General features: G+C 37.1%; 1 protein-coding gene across 1 annotated transcript in view; it reads right to left on the minus strand.

Moving 5' to 3' along the window:
- The window catches only part of thsd7aa (thrombospondin, type I, domain containing 7Aa), a 486,116-nt gene that overhangs the window by 86,900 nt on the left and 381,098 nt on the right, over window positions 1-18,118 (minus strand). Inside the window, exons 12-13 of the mRNA XM_028817154.2 lie at window positions 17,089-17,283; window positions 9,385-9,648 (exon numbers count right to left, since the gene is read on the minus strand). Of these exons, the coding sequence (XP_028672987.1) occupies window positions 9,385-9,648; window positions 17,089-17,283 (459 nt within the window). The remainder of the gene's footprint in view (window positions 1-9,384; window positions 9,649-17,088; window positions 17,284-18,118) is intronic.

Genomic DNA, 18,118 nt, shown 5'->3' on the forward strand with positions numbered 1-18,118 from the left:
TTTGTTGTAGTAGGAAACTATTTTATTTTATTGCATAAACCATAGTTATTAAATTGAAGTATATTTTTACAAAAATGACTTGTGTGGTAGTTAGGGAGCAGCCTGGCCACAAAAATAACTCTCTCAGCTCTTTCAGACATAGACACTACCTCTTCATCATTTGTTCCTATTCATTCATTCATTCATTCATTGATATCAAAACTGAACAGCATCCTCTTTTACAAAAGTATCACAGCTCACATTTTGGTAATGGTAATTGTTAAGTGTTGGTAGTTTTACAGATCAGGTCAACTACTTGTGTTGTTTCAAAGTAATAGAAGTAATCTTATATTCTCCCTCCTTTACATTCAGTGTTCAGTATGTGGAAGATGCACAGTTTTGAGTCCTTGTGAAACTTGTATACTGGTAGTGTGTTTGCATCTCTTTTTAGAAACTTTATACTAAATGTAAAACCATTTCATCTTGTAAATTCAAGTAAGTGAATACTTCTGTTATTTATTACATTGTTACAGCTACTGATAAAAAAATACTGATACTTTGTCACAGGAGGCTGGGGAACAGACCCAGCCAGGATGCCTGGAAGGACCGGGAGGTGGCATATACGTCCTCCGGGCCACGAGGGGGCAACCACCCTGGATCTTGAGGGGACCACAGTAAAGGAGCAAGAAGGCTCAAGCCCAGTGGGGCCCATGGCCACCACCAGGGGGCGCCCCGAGCCTCATGGAGCCCGGGAAACATTCACTTCCGCCACACCCGGGAAGATGGAAGAAGAGCCTTCCAGGGACACCTGGAGTGCTTCTGTTTGCAAGAGCACCACTTCCGCCACACCAGGAAGTGCTGCCGGAAGAGCATCATCAAGCACCTGGAGCACGTCCAGGTGAACATAAAAGGGGCCGCCTTCCTACAGATTGGGAGCTAGAGTTGGGAGTGGGAGCAGGACGAAGCTCACGTGGAGAGAGGAAAAGGCGGCCCACGGACAGTGTGAATAAGGCCCGTATTAGGGGTGATTGGTGCTGGGAGCACTGTGTGCTGTATGGGACTGTGTTAAATAAACGTGTGCTTTTTATAAAGATGTGGTCTCAGTCTGGTGGTGTCCGGGCTTATCTCACAACTTGTATGTCAAAACTCTACCAGTACATTTACAATATCACTCTATTAGATAAATGAAGACAGCGCTGGGAATGGGAAATTCCAGTATACCGTGTGTAACCTTTTCCAATTAAGTACTATTGAGAATCACTGCTCTGTGCGACCCTAATTGAGACAAGCCGAACAAACACGATACCAAGTCATTAACCAGACCAGTATTCAAACGCAGTCCCCTGGAGCTGTGAGCAGAGCTAAGCATTCTACCATTGTTCCTCAATCTCATTAGCAGGTTCTTAAACATAGCCAATTAATGAAAATTCTAAAAGTTTAATTGCGGCATTTGACAATCAGTAATTTCCATTCATCCTTTTTCAAAGGTGGTTCATTCAGCTATAGGGTTGTGAAGAATGATGTATGGCTAAACTTAACCCTTGGGTGAATGCTTGCAAACTTTCATATCAGGCCAAATTAGAGTCATCAGACGACCTCATCTGCATGTGTTTGAGGTGTGGAACATAAAATAGCTGAAGAAATCCACACAAACATTTTGCTTCTTAATTTTCATTTAGATTTATTACAGAACAGAGTACTGAATATTAAAAGTTACATCTTTTTCTCAGAACATTATTTTCTTCTTTAAGCAGGCGATAATGGTATGTGGTACTGGGGTCACACGATTACGGAACACAGCTGTTTAAACCTGCAGTGAATTGGTGATACCAGTCTAATCCTACCAGTAAGCCTTATAGCCACAGAAAGGGCTTTATAATGTCAGAACAAATCAATGTATCTCATTTAATCATTGCTTTAGGGAAAGTAATCTTACACTAATAGATGAGTGAAGAAATTAGAATTAATCATTTGGTCCTATTTTGTGTATACATAATCTTGATATTAAGGGTAAGAGGATAATGGCACCCTTATATTCTTCTGTATTTATTTTGGAATTTTCTGTCCGAACTGTAGACCTTTAATACTAACCTTTTCTTTTTTTTGTTCACTGGTTCTGTAGTACCTGCATAATTTAATTATACTGTCAAAGACTAAAGCACCAAAATGGAAAATCTGTCTTATGAAGAGCTAATGTACCCATTTTAGATGCTGCCTGTATCCTCTTTACAGTGCTGTCCTCAGAGATGATTTGTATGTTGTCGTGGTCTAATAAGGCTGATACTGAGGGACTTTAATTCAGCCTGGAAACCAAAGGCAGTCTTACTAAATATTTATGATCATGCATTTACTAATTTGATTTCATAAAGGGATGCAGAGGTGCAAAGCAGGGCTATTTATTTTAAATTCTACACGTTCCAAGCAGTGGTGCTTGGTCCAGACACCAAGGGTGTACTTTATTAAAAGGATATCTAATGAGATGTTTGCCACATGCAGCATGTTCCACCGAGGTCCCCAAGGCAGGCGTTTGATTAGCGCACATGTGGGAGTGAACAGGTGGTAGTAATATTCTGCTATTTGCATTTCTAAACAGCCTCTTTAAAAATCCTTCTTGGATTCTTTGAAACATGAAAAAAGAAAAAAAAATCCCTAATGTTTAGCTTTCCAACATGGTTTTGGGGAATTGTGATTTGAAAACTTCATTGCACAGGTTATTTTAGTCTACATAATGAGTTCATACAGTTTAATGAATATGCAACAGCACAGGGACCCATAGAGTCACAGCAGGTGCTCTCACATGTACTCTACAGAAAGCCTTAACTCAAAGCTCCAAGGTTTCCTACACTCAGATCATTTCAATACACTTTTCACTGCCTAGCTGAAATTCAATAGTATGGAGCACAGATAATATTTCATTATAAACAGTATTAAACAACATTAGAATAAATTGTATGTGGCATCATTGTGGTTCAGAAGATCACTCTGTGGACTCTTTCTCTTTGTGGAATCCGCAGGCGGTCTGGAAACAATTGGCATCCCCTTTTATGGTGTCTCTCCTAGGGTTACCCGTAAGTTCTTACCTGATGACACAATGCTACTCTGTAATTGAAGAAGCAGATTAATAAAATGGATCAACAGATTGTTTATGACAGCTGCAGTAAATATCTCAATTTTTTACAAGTCATCTTAAAAACACTTCAGTGTTTTCTGCATTATGATTTTGGTCACAGATATGATATCTGTCTTAATGACAAGAGTTTCAGTCAAATATTTACATATTCATCTTCAAGTTTTTTTAATGAAATATTTCTATATTTATTGGCCAATTTGACAAACTCATGAAAATTAAAATGTTCCTCTAATGTGTGCTTTTCATTTAGGTAAAATACAACTTTATGGAAAAATACTTCTTGAAAGAAATTGCAACTTAATTTAACATTTTTAACAATACAATATTAAAATAATTTTGCAACATAGATTAATTATAGAGATTGTTTTTGCATTTTATGACATGCATATATATATATATATATTTATATATATATATATTGTGATGAATGGCAGGTGTTTCAGCCTGGCCTGGACGTCCCTCATCAGAGAAAAGCAGCCTTTTCAGGGCATTACATCCCCCGGGATGCTAGAGGGCAGCTCGCCTGGATGGAAAGGGTTCTTTGGGTTCCCGCAGGGCAGCATGGGACATGGAGTCCGTTTCTTCATTCCTGTTGGGTGCCGTGGGTGCTGCCAGGGGGACCTCACCAAGAACCCGGGGATTATTACGGTTACGCCAACCGGGACACTTGATGAAAGAAGATGTGGTGTTGACCCGGAGAAGAAATACTTCTGGGTCATGGACTTTAAAAGGATTGTGGGAAACCCCAGCAGACAGAGCTGGAGTTGGGTGGGAGTGTGACGGAGCTGCTGGGAGCTGGAGGATTGTGTGATTTACTGTTATTGATTATTGTTTATTATTATTATTGGAAAAATTGTGGATTGTGCGGTGCTTTGTGCACTTTAAAGAAGAAAATATTAAAAGAATCTTCTTGTGCTTTTACAAGTGTATCTGGGAAGTCTGTCTGGTGGGTTCAACGGGGTGCTATACAGCGCCTTATACCACAATATATATATATATATATATATATATATATATATATATATATATATATATATACAGTGAAAATTGTTTAACACGAAACTGAGGGGACTGAAATATTTTTTCATGTTAAAAGAATTTCGTGTTAAAGGATATTACAAAAAAAAAACATACAGTATATTCAACAAAATTAAGTTTATTAGAGTACATTTTATTTACATAGATATGTATATATGCATGTATTTAATAAAAATGGGAGCATTCTGAGATCTCGCTTGTTTGAACCAAACAAGTAAAGCCGTCTCTAAATCCTCGTGCTTGGCCGTTCTCATCCGTTTTTGCTCTGGCTCAAACTTACTCCGTTCAAATATTTACGTAATTTGCTCTCTTTTTTTAATTACTGTATTGTTGATAATGTAGAGTTAGCAATATCAAAATCTTTACAGATTTCCATTTTCGTCTTCTGTTTTTGATCAACAGCCTTAAGAAGCTCCATCTTCATTTTAATTGAAATAGCAGTTTGCTTTCCCCCTGAGCTCTTTGCCATTGTGCTCGTAAAAAAATTCTTCTAAAATAGAAAAAAAAAACGGGAACCAAACTCACTGATTTTTACTCACACTGCGATGTACTCGTCACCGAATTCCAAAGCTAACTGATGAGAGATGAGATGTTTTTGTGTGGCGTTTGTAGGGGTGGAGGGTGAAAGTAGCTTAGATAAACAAAATTGGCTCGTGTCACAGGCTATTCCGAGGGTATTTCAAAGCCAAGTTAGCCTCCTTTCTACGAAACATGTGAAACCACCTCTCTTTCATTTCACACCCCTCTTAAATCTCGCCTGCGCGGCTAGTGTTTTCCGTATTTTGTTCATTCTCAAAAGGGAAATCTTTTTGTGTTAAGCGATATTCGTTTCGTGTTAAGAGAAAAAAATGCATGAAAATACATAGTAGTTTGTCGGGACCGTTGTATTATTTCGTGTTAACCGATATTTCGTCTTAAGCGTTTTCGCATTAAACGTATTTCACTGTATATATATATGTTGGCACAGTGGTTAGTGTTACACTTCACACCTCTATAGGCCTGGTTTAATTTCCAGACTCAGTCACTGTCTGTAGAGTATGCACATTCTCATATTGCCTGAATGGGTTTACTTATGGTTTTTTTCCCTCCTTTCTCCAATAGAGGTGTTATGATAACTGTCTATAGTTAGATGTGCGTGGCGCCCCATTCTGTGTTAGGGGTATAGTTTTGGCACGCTGTTCAGGACATGCATATTCTGTTTCTGTTCATTAGGGTTTTGTCCAGTGTATTCTCATTCCAATTCCTAAAGATGTGCAGCTTGGTAAGATCTGGTGACTATAAACTGGCTTGGTGTGAGTAAGTGTGAGCATGTTCATGATAGTACTTTGAAATTGTCTGGGATCCAATTCAGAGTTTGCCTGACTTGACTTCACTCCTTTGGCTCATCTCTGTTGTGTTCAATACAGAATAGTAGTTACGTTCTTTATTAATGATCAGTTTTGTAATGTATTGTACTTCAGTTCCAGATTACACTTGCATTTACATTTATACATCTAGCAGGCACTTTTATACAAAGCAGCCTAGTCTAAATCCACAATACTACGTTTTCATTTTAAAAACAGCATGTTTAAATATGAAAGCAATCTCCATTCACAGTAGTATTTTCACATCGTTTATGTAGGTATCACTGTGCACAACTAAAATGACTAAAATAGCATATAACATAGACATTTGCCTTGATTGGGCATGCGTGGATCAGCAGAAAAATCCTACAAGGAATGTTAATGCCACCAGCCATAGAATTCAATGCAATTTGAAAACTATAGTGACTATTACATTATTTTCCTTTTACACGTGTATGCGGCATTCAAACTTCACAAAAGACAATTTAGATGCATACATGTAAGCAATACAACTAGCACCATGGAAAACAACTCTTCTGTCTCCTATATGGTTTTCATCTATGAAAGGTCACCAATCCGGGAATGAGTCACCGTAATGAGCAAGATCCAGTCATGCAAGGGATACATAATAAGCATGAACAAATTAGACTACGAATAGAGTCTGCGTTTTCACCCATCCATTTTACAATGCTGAGCAAGCACTTTAGGAAGTATATGGCTCTGGAGAGCAGTTTCAAAAGTCTCCATATTCAGCGGTTAAAAATATCGAGGTTATGTAGACATAAGTCAAAACAGTGTCTACTGTCTACATTTTTAAGAAAAAATGTAGTAGTGTGGGCATAGCCTTACAAAAGACGTTAAACATAATTAAGTAACTTCAGTCTGGGGAATTGAAACAAATATTAAAGAACAATATTCTGAAATTGATAATCATAAGTTAAGATCTCTAAACCAAACACAGCAACACAGGACTAATCACTCTTATCTTAGCTATTAAGAACCTAGCATTTAAACTATTATCAATTAAAATGATAATCATAGAACAAGAGAGTCTTCAAACATTTCTTAAAGCCAATGAAGGAGTTAGTAGTTCAGATGGAAGTGGGCAGCTCATTCCACCAGCTAGGAGCTACTTGTGGAAAGAGTCTGGTATGAGATTTGATGGAACGCGAAGTTGGTATTAAGAGATGCCATTCACTAGCAGAGCTGAGTGGGTGAGAAGAAGCATAGCAACCCATGAGTGCCTCCATATACATGGATAATGATCCACTGACTACTTTGTAGGCAAGAATCAAGGATTTGAAGTTATTGTGTGTTGATTAGAATGTTATCTTCGTTAGATGGTCTAAATTTTCTAAGTAAGATTGTTTTCTGGATAGTGTGTGTGAGTGTGCCTTTGATGGATGGGTATAGAAAACAGGACTGTCCCTTGCTTTGTGTCTGATGCTGTTGGCATGGATTGAAACTTCCATGAGTCTATGATAGAAGATGCAGGTCAGGAGAAACAGTGGAAAACTGGACCAATTATGCACCACTTATGAACAGGACGTAAATACAGACACATACAAACTGGAACAATTTATAGACATCAATCAACCAGGTAACAGGCACCATGGGAGGAAATCTGAGTTAACATTCTTCAGTCATGAATATTTCACATAGGCATCAAATCTGAGGGCAAAGCACTGCAAGGGGAAAAACCTCCACTATCCTACTCATAATTATTGCATTTTTTTTTCTTTCCTTTTTATCTGGAAGGTGTTCTAAATCACAAAAAAATTCCAAGCTGTTAATCTTAAAGACATTCATTTCACTGACTGTATTTTAATCATTTAAAATGCTAGAAAAAATGCAAATGACAATCATAAAGAGGAAAAGCAAAACATACATTTTCAAAGAGCTGATGTTTCAGCTTTACAGTTGTAGCCAATTAAATGCTGACTTAAAAGTCATCTTAGAATCTGTGACACTTATTAGTTAGAAGCTTATTTTGCATATAACAATCATTATATTCAGTGCATAGCATCATTTACATTTTACGAAGTAACACATATTTACAAACAAGGGAAAGATTTGGTTGGTGAGGTGTTATTTTTTCATCTGCTTTACAATTTCTAACACATTTTGAAGTGTATGGTTAAAGACATGAAAATAAACAATTAAATTAAAATTCCAGCTCATTAAAAGCTGTGTGATTAGATTATAAGTAAACAACCCTTTTGTGAAAATGCATGCCCATATATTTTGCATTTAAAAATTAAAGAGCTCCAGAGTCCGGGGATTGAATCTCAGCCTTGAAAATGTCTGGCATGTGCATGCTCTCCCTGTGACTGTGCCCTTTGATGGACTGACAGCCTGTACAGGACAGAGTTCAGTTTTCTGGTTGTTGACCTTGTATTGGATTAGGAGCGTTCAAAGATGGTTAAAAAATCTACCAGGAAAGCAGTTATGTGTTTCTAAATACGGAAGCATAAATTAAGTATCTAAACAATGTACATTTTCTAAACCCAATGAAAGTCTTCAGACCCCATGAATACCAATTGAAACAGGATCTGAACTTGACCAGAACAAGTATGCTCAGAAATCCAATAAACAAGAATTTAAAATAGATGATAGTTTCCTTTTAACATGTGATCTTTTGTAGTAAAATATATCTTCATAACTTTTAATTAAGGAGAAAAAAACCTGAAAAGGGGAATATTCTTTTATGATTTAGGATGTCACGGCAGCATAAAATTTAGCACTAGAACTTCAGAGATTGATTATTCTAAGTTCAGATTCGACATCTGGAAGTTGCCTGTGTGGAGCTTCCTCCCACATCCACAAATGCATTATGCGTGGGTTGGATTAACTTGCAACTTTGTGTGAGAGCTTCAATGCATGACTAACTCCAAACCCAAGGATGATTGCGATTAGGTCAGAAAGTGGACAAATTAAAATCAATTTGAGATTGGAGGCACAGTGGGTAGTACTGCTTTTTCATGGATACGATCCCATGCTTTAGAATGTGACTCCCACTCATTGTCCATGTGGTGTTTGGCTATTCTCCTTATTGCTTCATAGCTTTTTTTCCAAAGTCTCCTTTTACTTCATCATTTCAAGCTGAAGAGGTTCCATTAGAATGCAGAATGGGGTACAGCACCAACAATGATCTCTGTCTGCACTTAAGAGGTCACCTAACTAGCATGGCTGCCCTACATTCTCCAATTTAAGAGCAAGAAAACATTTTAAAAATCAGCATACTGTATATTTTTTTTTCTTTGGAAAAAATTAAAACTGGTACCTAATGTGTCATGCAATGAAACAAACCTGCCTTTTTGCATATGTAAATAATGGCTGCAACTTTTAACTTAATCGAAAAAGTGAACGCAATCGCAAAACATTTCACACAATTCATGCATAGTGGCAATGTGTAGTCCTCAGCATTATTTATAAAAAAAAAACAAAAACAAAACATTGTGTATGGGGCCTACAGTTCTGCCTCCTGTGACCCTGAAGTGAATTAAACAGGCTTGATATTGGAGACATAAAAAATAGCAAATAGTCCACTATGAGATGAGGCATTGCTGCTTTTGTGTTCCAATGATAATAAACTGTTATGATTAACAGCTGTTCAACCCTATAAGTTTTCAGTAAATTATCTAAAAATATCATTATTCATCCCCCTATTCACTGTTAAACCAACATATATTATGATAGTTTAAATACCATTTGAAAATGTTTCATCATATTTATAACATTATTAATCATTTTTCAAGTACTGTGCTATGTATTAGGCATGTTGCAGCACCTTCAGCATATCTCGTCTAGCATCAGTGGTATTTTCATATTTTCATAGTCGGTATGATATAGGTTTTTCTCTTATGATTGGATTTTACAATTTACATAACTTACCATGACTGTTACATCTTGCTGTTTCCACCAATCTGTTGTTCTGATCATAACAGACCATGGCCTGATAGCGATATCCTTGACCGCATTCTCTGATATCTCCTTGGACTTTCATTCCTAGAATCACTTCAACTTTCCCTTCAGGCAGAATGCAGTCTGACCAGTTTCCTACTGGCTGGGCATTGTACTTGTCACAGGGACAGTACTGGGTTTCGCTTAGTGGATAGAGTTGACTGTTCTTACATTTTTCCCTTTTCTTGCTTTTACCTAAAAATAAACATAAATACACATTTATTGTTCAGCAAAATGTCATCATTATGTAAATAAGTTCATACGTGACATATTTGACATATGGAAAATACAGTATACACTGTGATGGACGGCCAGCAGTTCAACCTGGCCGGAACCCCCAGGATGCTAGATGGCGACTTCCCTGCAGCTAGAAGGTGCCCCAGATTCCCGCAAGGCACTATGGGAGATGGAGTTTGGCTTCACAGCCCTGCTGGGTACTGTGGGTGCCGCCAGGGGATGCTGCAGGGAGACACGGGGACTTCTGTTTCCAATACAAGTCTCCATCTTACCCGGAAGTGCTGGGGAATCACATGGACAGAAGGACAGAAGCACTTCCGGGTCAAGGACTATATAAAGGACTAGTGGAGACCCAGCAGGGGAGCCGGAGTTGGGAGGGGGGGTGACGGAGCTGCTGGGAGGAGAGAATTGTATTAGGGATTATTGATTTATTGTTTATTGTGCGTTTCCTCTGGGTGCTCCGGTTTCCTCCCACAGTCCAAAGACATGCAGGATAGGTGCATTGGCGATTCTAAATTGTCTCTAGTATGTGCTTGGTGTGTGGGTGTGTGTGTGCCCTGCGGTGGGCTGGCGCCCTGCCCGGGATTTATTTCTTGCCTTGCGCCCTGTGTTGGCTGGGATTGGCTCCAGCAGACCCCCATGACCCTGCCCTGTTGTTAGGATATAGCGGGTTGGATAATGGATGGATGGATATATATACAGTATATACATATATATATATATATATATATATATATATATATATATATATATATAATTAATATATAATTCCTCTTTAATTACAAAGCTGAAATTTGGAAGGCTGGTATGTCTAAAGTACTAGATATTCTCTAAGAAAAGACATTTCAATTTATTAATAATTTGAGATAAATTTCCCCACAATAGAAAAAATAAATACCCCAATATCTCAAAAATACTCTGATGGATTTCATTGAAATTTGCTGATGTTATAGAAAAAACAAAATCAGTTGACACATGATTTTTTGTCTGGCAATAAATTTAGCATTTGTTATGCCAACTTACATACTCTACACTGCACTGTAAATGAAGGATGGAGCACAAATGATTGATGGGCCGTGAGAACAGCAACCTTTAGGTTGGATGGATGACTGAATACAATTCAGTGTCCTAGACAGGAAAAAACAGCCTTGATAATGTGAAATGGAACGGAACGAAAAAGTCTGGTGAAGCTCAGAGAAGATACAAAACTCAATGGTTGGCAAGCGCTGACTTTTGCTGTCAACTACCGAAACTCTTCAGTGTGTAGCAGCGTTCATCTTGTTTTTACGTTCCACTCCTTCAACCTCCTGCCGTGAAGTGTTGAGTACTGTGAATGATTAGTCGGGATGGGGGTAGTGTTGCAAAGCTCCAAGACATAAATGTGGAATGGTTCATTTGTTGACCCAAAGAGTAAAAGGCATCATAAAGTATTGAGTGAAAGGAGGAATTAGCATTGTGATAACAGCTGTACAGTACAAAGAAATAGGTACATGACTGCAAATCTAAGCAGCCTAGATTGAACACAGCTAATTACCAATTTCAATACAAAAGTATACACTTTTATTGTAAAACTGTGTTTTGCAACGACCATCAACAAAAGGCAAGTCACTAGGAAATACAGAAACTGATCTATGGCAGGAAAGTTTTACTCATGGGAATTGTATATAGCGTGTTCAAGAGTAAGCACCTTCAGTGACCTAATAACATTATTATTGCTTGACTGATATTTGATATTTGTTGATAATAATGCTATAGTGAGTGGGTTATTCTTTGGCTCAGTGCTGAAAAGTGATCAATGGGGCTTTAACTGTTTTAGAGGTCCAACAACAAATGTCAACTTTTACTTTTTTAAACATTATTATTATTAAGTAGCTTAAGCAACTTATTAAAAACATACAGATTTTATATAGTCATTCCTTGGCCTTTAAAAACTACCAAGGCATTATTTAAGGGGTTTAGAAGGCAAATGATATTTTGTATTCAGTTACATTTTTAATAAGGTTTAAAACAAAATACCCAATATTGTAAAGCCTTTACACTAAATTTCATGTTGAGTAGTTATCAAAACCGCCTCATCTCGTCTGTGACTCAAATCACATGCAATGCTTTTGGTTCCTTCTCCTGACTAATGAGGTAAGCTCCTAAGCCAACCTCTGATATGGCTGAAGATGAATGACAGTCATTGACTACCAATGTTGTTCCTCAAACAACAGAAACCAAACAATATCAGATTGACAGAAAATAAAGTTATCTGAGCTATTGTCAGGTGAATTGTTGTTAAATTTAAAAGCTAGAAAAATATAAAATGTGCTACAATTCAGACCAGACTCAACTTTGTATTTTGTGATATACAGTATGTCTAAATGGTGTTAAGAAAGCACTGCTGACATGAACATCTGAGAATATCAGTTAATTGTGAAAATGTTGAATCAGTCAATAGATTCATTCTGGACAATCTAGGTATTGTAGCCTAGGAATTGACTTTAACTGTAAAACTACATCAATACTACTTAAAAAAATTCAATACCCTAACATCAGTAGCATCAAAAGATTTACAGATATTGACAGGTAAATCTTTTCTGTTGGATAAGCTGCCACTAAACTTCTTTGAAAAGAATAGAAGTTACCTGAGTAATTGTGAAAATGTATGTAAATGCAAAGGAAGTATGGTAGTTATGAATAAAATGCAATTTATATTGTTTTTTTTACATTACCATAATCATTGGCCACAACCGGCTTTGTTAGATTAAGTTTGGTTGGTTTTTCAATTTAACATCTTTCTTGATATCAAAGTAATAAAACCAAAGTTTATAAGAAACTCAATATATATTACTAAAAATGTGGGTTCTGCATTTGAAGAATTAGCAGGTGTTATAAGGAGAACAACATACAGAATAACAGGTGAAGAAAGGTCAAAATCATTAAAAAGTCAAAGGTTATATTTCTGTTTTGACTGTAAATACAGGAAACTGCAAATTATAAGGACTGTAAAAAATATATTAAAAGCATGTCTTCTATTCTGATATTTCAGATGAGACCATGTAAACACATTCGATTTGAAACACAACTGCAGAGTAGAAGGAGAACATACTATATCATCATCTGCAATGTACAATACTCCAATAGTTTAAAACATTCCTCATTCAGACAATTTCTCTTTCTGGAGTATGTTGTAGGTTACTTTTAAAATTTACAGGAGCAAAATTCAAACATTCTATTTATGATCTTGTATTGTACTTTGTTTTCTTGTTGGTGGTTTAAATTATTTCTTATGTTGTATGCAAACCATTTTGTGATAGTATGCATCCTAATAAAAACATCATGCTGCCAGGGTTCCTGTTAAATTAAACAGAGAGGGGTAAGGGGGCAAAAACTGTATATTGTTGATCTACCTAAAAAAGAAAAATGAGCAACTTTATCATATAAACATATTACATACACTTTTTTACTTCCATAGATGCATATGTTGAATAAAGCAGGAAGGAAAAATGGAAGGAAAAGTGGCAGTTATATTTCTGATGTCCCTTTTCTTATTGTCTGCAAGATGTATATTTTCATAGGCACATTATTACTAGATTGACTTCATGTAGGCATATGTTTTTGGGATTTTTATTGTTCAAGGTTCTTGAAGAATGGAGAGTGAGTGTGATGTATTTAGTTTATGGTTTGTGAGAACTGATACTTAAAATAAGGTTTCATTAAAAATATTTTTGAGAACATTAAACACAATCATTCATGATGGAAATAAATGGGAAATAGCTAACATAATGCAGTTTACAGCCAATACATATGGAATATCTTTTGGACCAAAACAAAAAAAAATAAAATGGAAATTATGTAATAAATAATCAACTGCAAAAGTACACAATATATATATATATTGTGGAATAAGCGCTCCTTAGCGCCCCTTGAACCCTCAGACGACACGTCAGACACCTGATACAAGTCCAATATTTGCATTTTTTATTGTAATAATGTGCCCTAAGCACCTCCACTCCACAACACTCCAATAATAAATCAATAAGTATACACAATACCAACTCCTCTACTCCTCCCAGCAGCTCTGTCGCACTCCCTCCCAACTCCGGCTCGGGCTGCTAGGGTTACCCATAGTCCCTTTATACCTTTTGACCCAGAAGTGTTTCTGTCCCTCTGTCCCTCAGTTCTGGGTCAGGTGAAAACTCCTTTTCTTCAACCCGGAAGTACGTCATTGCTTCTGTCCCCTCGACTGAGAAGTACTTCCGGGTTTTAAGGCAAACAGAAGTCCCTTGGCCTCCCTGGAGCGTCCCCTGGCGGTCCCCATGGTATCCAGCAGAGCTGTGAAGGGAAACTCCAAGGTCCATGATGCCCTGCTGGAACCTGGGGCATCTCCAAGTTGCAGGGAGGGCTCCACCTGGCGGCTTGAGGGTATTGGCCGGGATAAGCTGCCGACCATAGTCCACAATATATATATATTGTTGCATAGTTTACTGTCAAATAATGCAAAGAGTATGCGACACGTGTTTCGCCCTTATTTGGGCTCATCAGGCGTACACACTCAATGCACCCCTCTCGGGGATCGAACCTCGGATGTCAGCGTCAGAGGCGAAGCCTCTTTACGTTGCGCCATGGCGTGTGGTTCGTTTATTTGACATCCTGGAGATCGGGGTAATTACATTTATAGCATTCGTAGTCTGACTCACAATCTGATTGTATGGGTGGTTACCTACCAGGATCTGCTTCTCGCAACTGAGAGGGCACCGTGATGGATGTTTGCTGACTTGCAGACCAACCACAAGCATTACCTGGTAGATAACCACCCACACAATCAGACTGTGATTCAGACTGTGAATGCTATGAATATATATATATATATACTGTATGGGCGGAGTGGTGGCTCTGAGGCTAGAGATCTGCACTGGCAATCGGAAGGTTGCCGGTTCGAATCCCGTCAATGCCAATAGGGACTCTGCTCTGTTGGGCCCTTAAGCAAGGCCCTTAACCTGCAATTGCTGAGCGCTTTGAGTAGTGAGAAAAGCGCTATATAAAAGCAAAAAAATTAAAAAATTATTAAATTATATATATATATATATATATATATATATATATATATATATATATATATATATATATATATATATATATATATTAGTCAATAAATTGTGAAAAAGCACATAATTAAATTAAATTTTATTATCATGAAAAGTTATTGAATTACCAGGAAGTGTATTGTCATTGTTTTATAAATACTAAATACTTTGTTTCAAAATGGACGTATTTTTAAAGACTGTTTTTATTTCACAATGTGTCTTTTCTAAACAGTGCATTTTAATAACTGTATTGATGCCAGCAATATTTATTTCACAATACCTCTTTCCATGATGATTTTGTCACTTGTCAATTAAGATCAATAGGCTGAACCTTTTCCTATTGGTCAATCCTTTGCTGTCAGTTACTTTTGACTGATTGCAGTTAATAGGCTTCCAAAGATGTTTTAATGCTACTTTTTTTACATAATTGATGATACATTTGGGTTACTCAGATGGATAAGTGCTTTTCAAAATATGTTTATAAAGAGTTTCTCTGTAATTTAAGATTCTACTAGGCTCAGTCAGTTTTAAGCTAATGACTTCTTTATCAGCTTCAAAATTTTGAAGCACACTTTTCTGTCTGAGTATTTCCAACATATCGTCAATTCATCTCAAAATAGCATCATGTGTTAAATGATCTATTTCTATTCACACTAACCACCCCAACTTTTAACTGCCTCTGTGTGTTTGTCAGTTGGAATGCAAGTAAAGTAATGCTAAAGATCTTTGAAAGCCTACAGCTTACAATCAGAGTAAGGAAACTGACAGCAAGGGATTCACCAATAGGAACAGGTTTAGTCAGGTGGACATTGTCTTGATTGACAAGTGACACAGCCATTATGAAAAAGAGGCAGTCTGAAATAACTAGCCCAGGCATTAAAGGACCCATTCAGAAATGTGTTATATCATAGTGAAATAAAGTCTTTATTTCATAAGGGCCATTTTAGTGAAAAGTGAAGCAAACTGACACCATTTAATGGCTAACTAAAAAGATTACAATATGCACAGCTTTCGAGGCAACTCAGGCCTCTTCTTCAGGCAAGATGTAATTTTGAAATAAAACCTGTAATAATTCTAAAATAATTACATTGGATTTTATAATAATTAGATGACTTTTATTTAATCACTAGTCATTTAGCCCGTTACAATAACGGGCGCTAGAACAGTAGTGCATAAACATTAGTAGGAACAGTCTATATTAAATGGCAAGGAACTTTGACCTCATTCTTTTTGTTGGTCGTATTTTTCTTTCTTTCAGCCTTTCTTTTGTTGATGTTTACTTGCTGAGCTGACCGTTCTTCGTGGGCTGCCGCCGTGCATTGTGTGTCTTTAATTTTCTGTGACAGTAATACTGTCTTGTACAGCTCTATTCAATAAGGGCGCGCACAAAAAGGCGAGCTTCAAAAGGGCAACCTCAATTGAGAGCGGCGAATAAAGGCATTCGTAGATAATTTAGTTCAAATGGCTCTGGAATATGTGAAGAGCAACAAAGGTGCAGATCTTTATTTACGCGCGCCTTTATTCGCTGCACCCAATTGAGGTCGCCTTTTTGTGCGCGCCCTTATTGAAGGATACCGGCTTGTACGTCCGCTGGCTTGTACGTCCGTAATATACCTTTAATTTTCTCTGGCGGTAATACAGGCATGCGCGTCGGTAATATGCCTTTAATCTCCTCTGACAGTAATACTGGGCTGTATGTGGCTGTAATATGCGTCACTGTATTGTGTACCTTTAATTTCCTCTCGCAGTAATACTGGTTTGTATTTCCATAAAACACCTGTAACTTTCTCTGACAGTAATATCGCACATCGCACCGTGCCCCGCGCATGCGCACTTCACCAGAAGACACCCACACATGGACACTTGGACGCACACAGGGATTTTACATATATAGATATGTAATTTAATACTGTATTGACTATCGCTGTACTTTGGCATGTGATTATTTATTTCATAATTGCCATTTTATTTATTTCATTTTGGCACAAATGGTATTTCGCAAATATATGGAATGGCAGGGAAAAAATATAGGCACCTAATGTGAAATAGTTAAAAAAAGTATGATACAAGATGGGTGGCATAGTGCTGTAGTGGTTAATACTACTGTTTGATAAATTCACCGTCTGGTCATTGTCTGTTTGGATTTTGCAGGTTCTTCTTTGTCTGAGTCATGAGTTTTCTTAGCACTTTGGGTGAGGTTTCTATATTTGCCTGAATGTATGTGACCAGGACCTGTAATCAGATGAAATCCTGCCTAGGGCTGTAATCCCTGTGATGTGAATTCAGGTAAGTGTCTTTGATTATTGTTTGGTATAGTATGTATACTCACCTACAAGTGTTCTTTTTCTTGTTCTTACTCCAACACAATCTGCACTACATGGTGAAAACTTTGACCAGCTTGTTAGCTGACAATCATCCTGGCAAGGCAGCTGACATGTTTGAGTTATAGGTGGCATTGATCCAGCATACTTGAGACAGTCACCAATGTCAGCCTGACCTCCATCTTGTCTACGACAGGATATTGCTGAAAGAAACACAATACAAACAATGATTATAATGTACATTATACCCAGACTAAACATTCCTATCTATCTATCTATCTATCTATCTATCTATCTATCTATCTATCTATCTATCTATCTATCTATCTATCTATCTATCTATCTATCTATCTATCTATCTATTCTATCTATCTATCTATCTATCTATCTATATCTATCTATCTATCTATCTATCTATCTATCTAAAGATCATGCAGAATAGGGTTGACCTTGCATTAGCAGCAACAATTATATTCTAAGACCTTTCAGGTAAGGAATTCAGAATCTTAAAGATAAAGTTATCATACTTGTATATAACTTGCTCTATAAGCTGACTTGGATAAACACATCTGCTAAATAAATGATAATAATAATAATAATAATAATAATAATAATAATAAAAAATAAGCACTAATATTGGTGCCATTGAGTGACGAAGTGTTACATATTAATTAGCACCCGCAAGTAAGAATTTTACTGTCTTCTGTGCATGAAGCAAAATTGTCCCTATGCACCTATATGGTAGTATGTATATATCTACAATATATACTGTATCGATAGATAGATAGATCCAACCTGCGAACGTTGCAATCAAGTTCCAGCCTCACTGGACCACATGTTTTGAGCATGTACCAAATTAACATCATTCTGGACCAAAATCTTTAAATGCCTTTCAGACAGCCTTGGTGTCACAATGCCTCCTAATCCACTAACAGTTGTGTTTGGTGTTCTTCCAGATGGGCTTAAAGTGGAGAAGGACAAACAAACTGTAATTGCCTTTACTACACTATTGGCACGTAGACTTATCTTGCTCACCTG

Source organism: Erpetoichthys calabaricus, chromosome 13 (genome assembly GCF_900747795.2).
Source record: "Erpetoichthys calabaricus chromosome 13, fErpCal1.3, whole genome shotgun sequence".
NCBI lineage: Eukaryota > Metazoa > Chordata > Cladistia > Polypteriformes > Polypteridae > Erpetoichthys > Erpetoichthys calabaricus.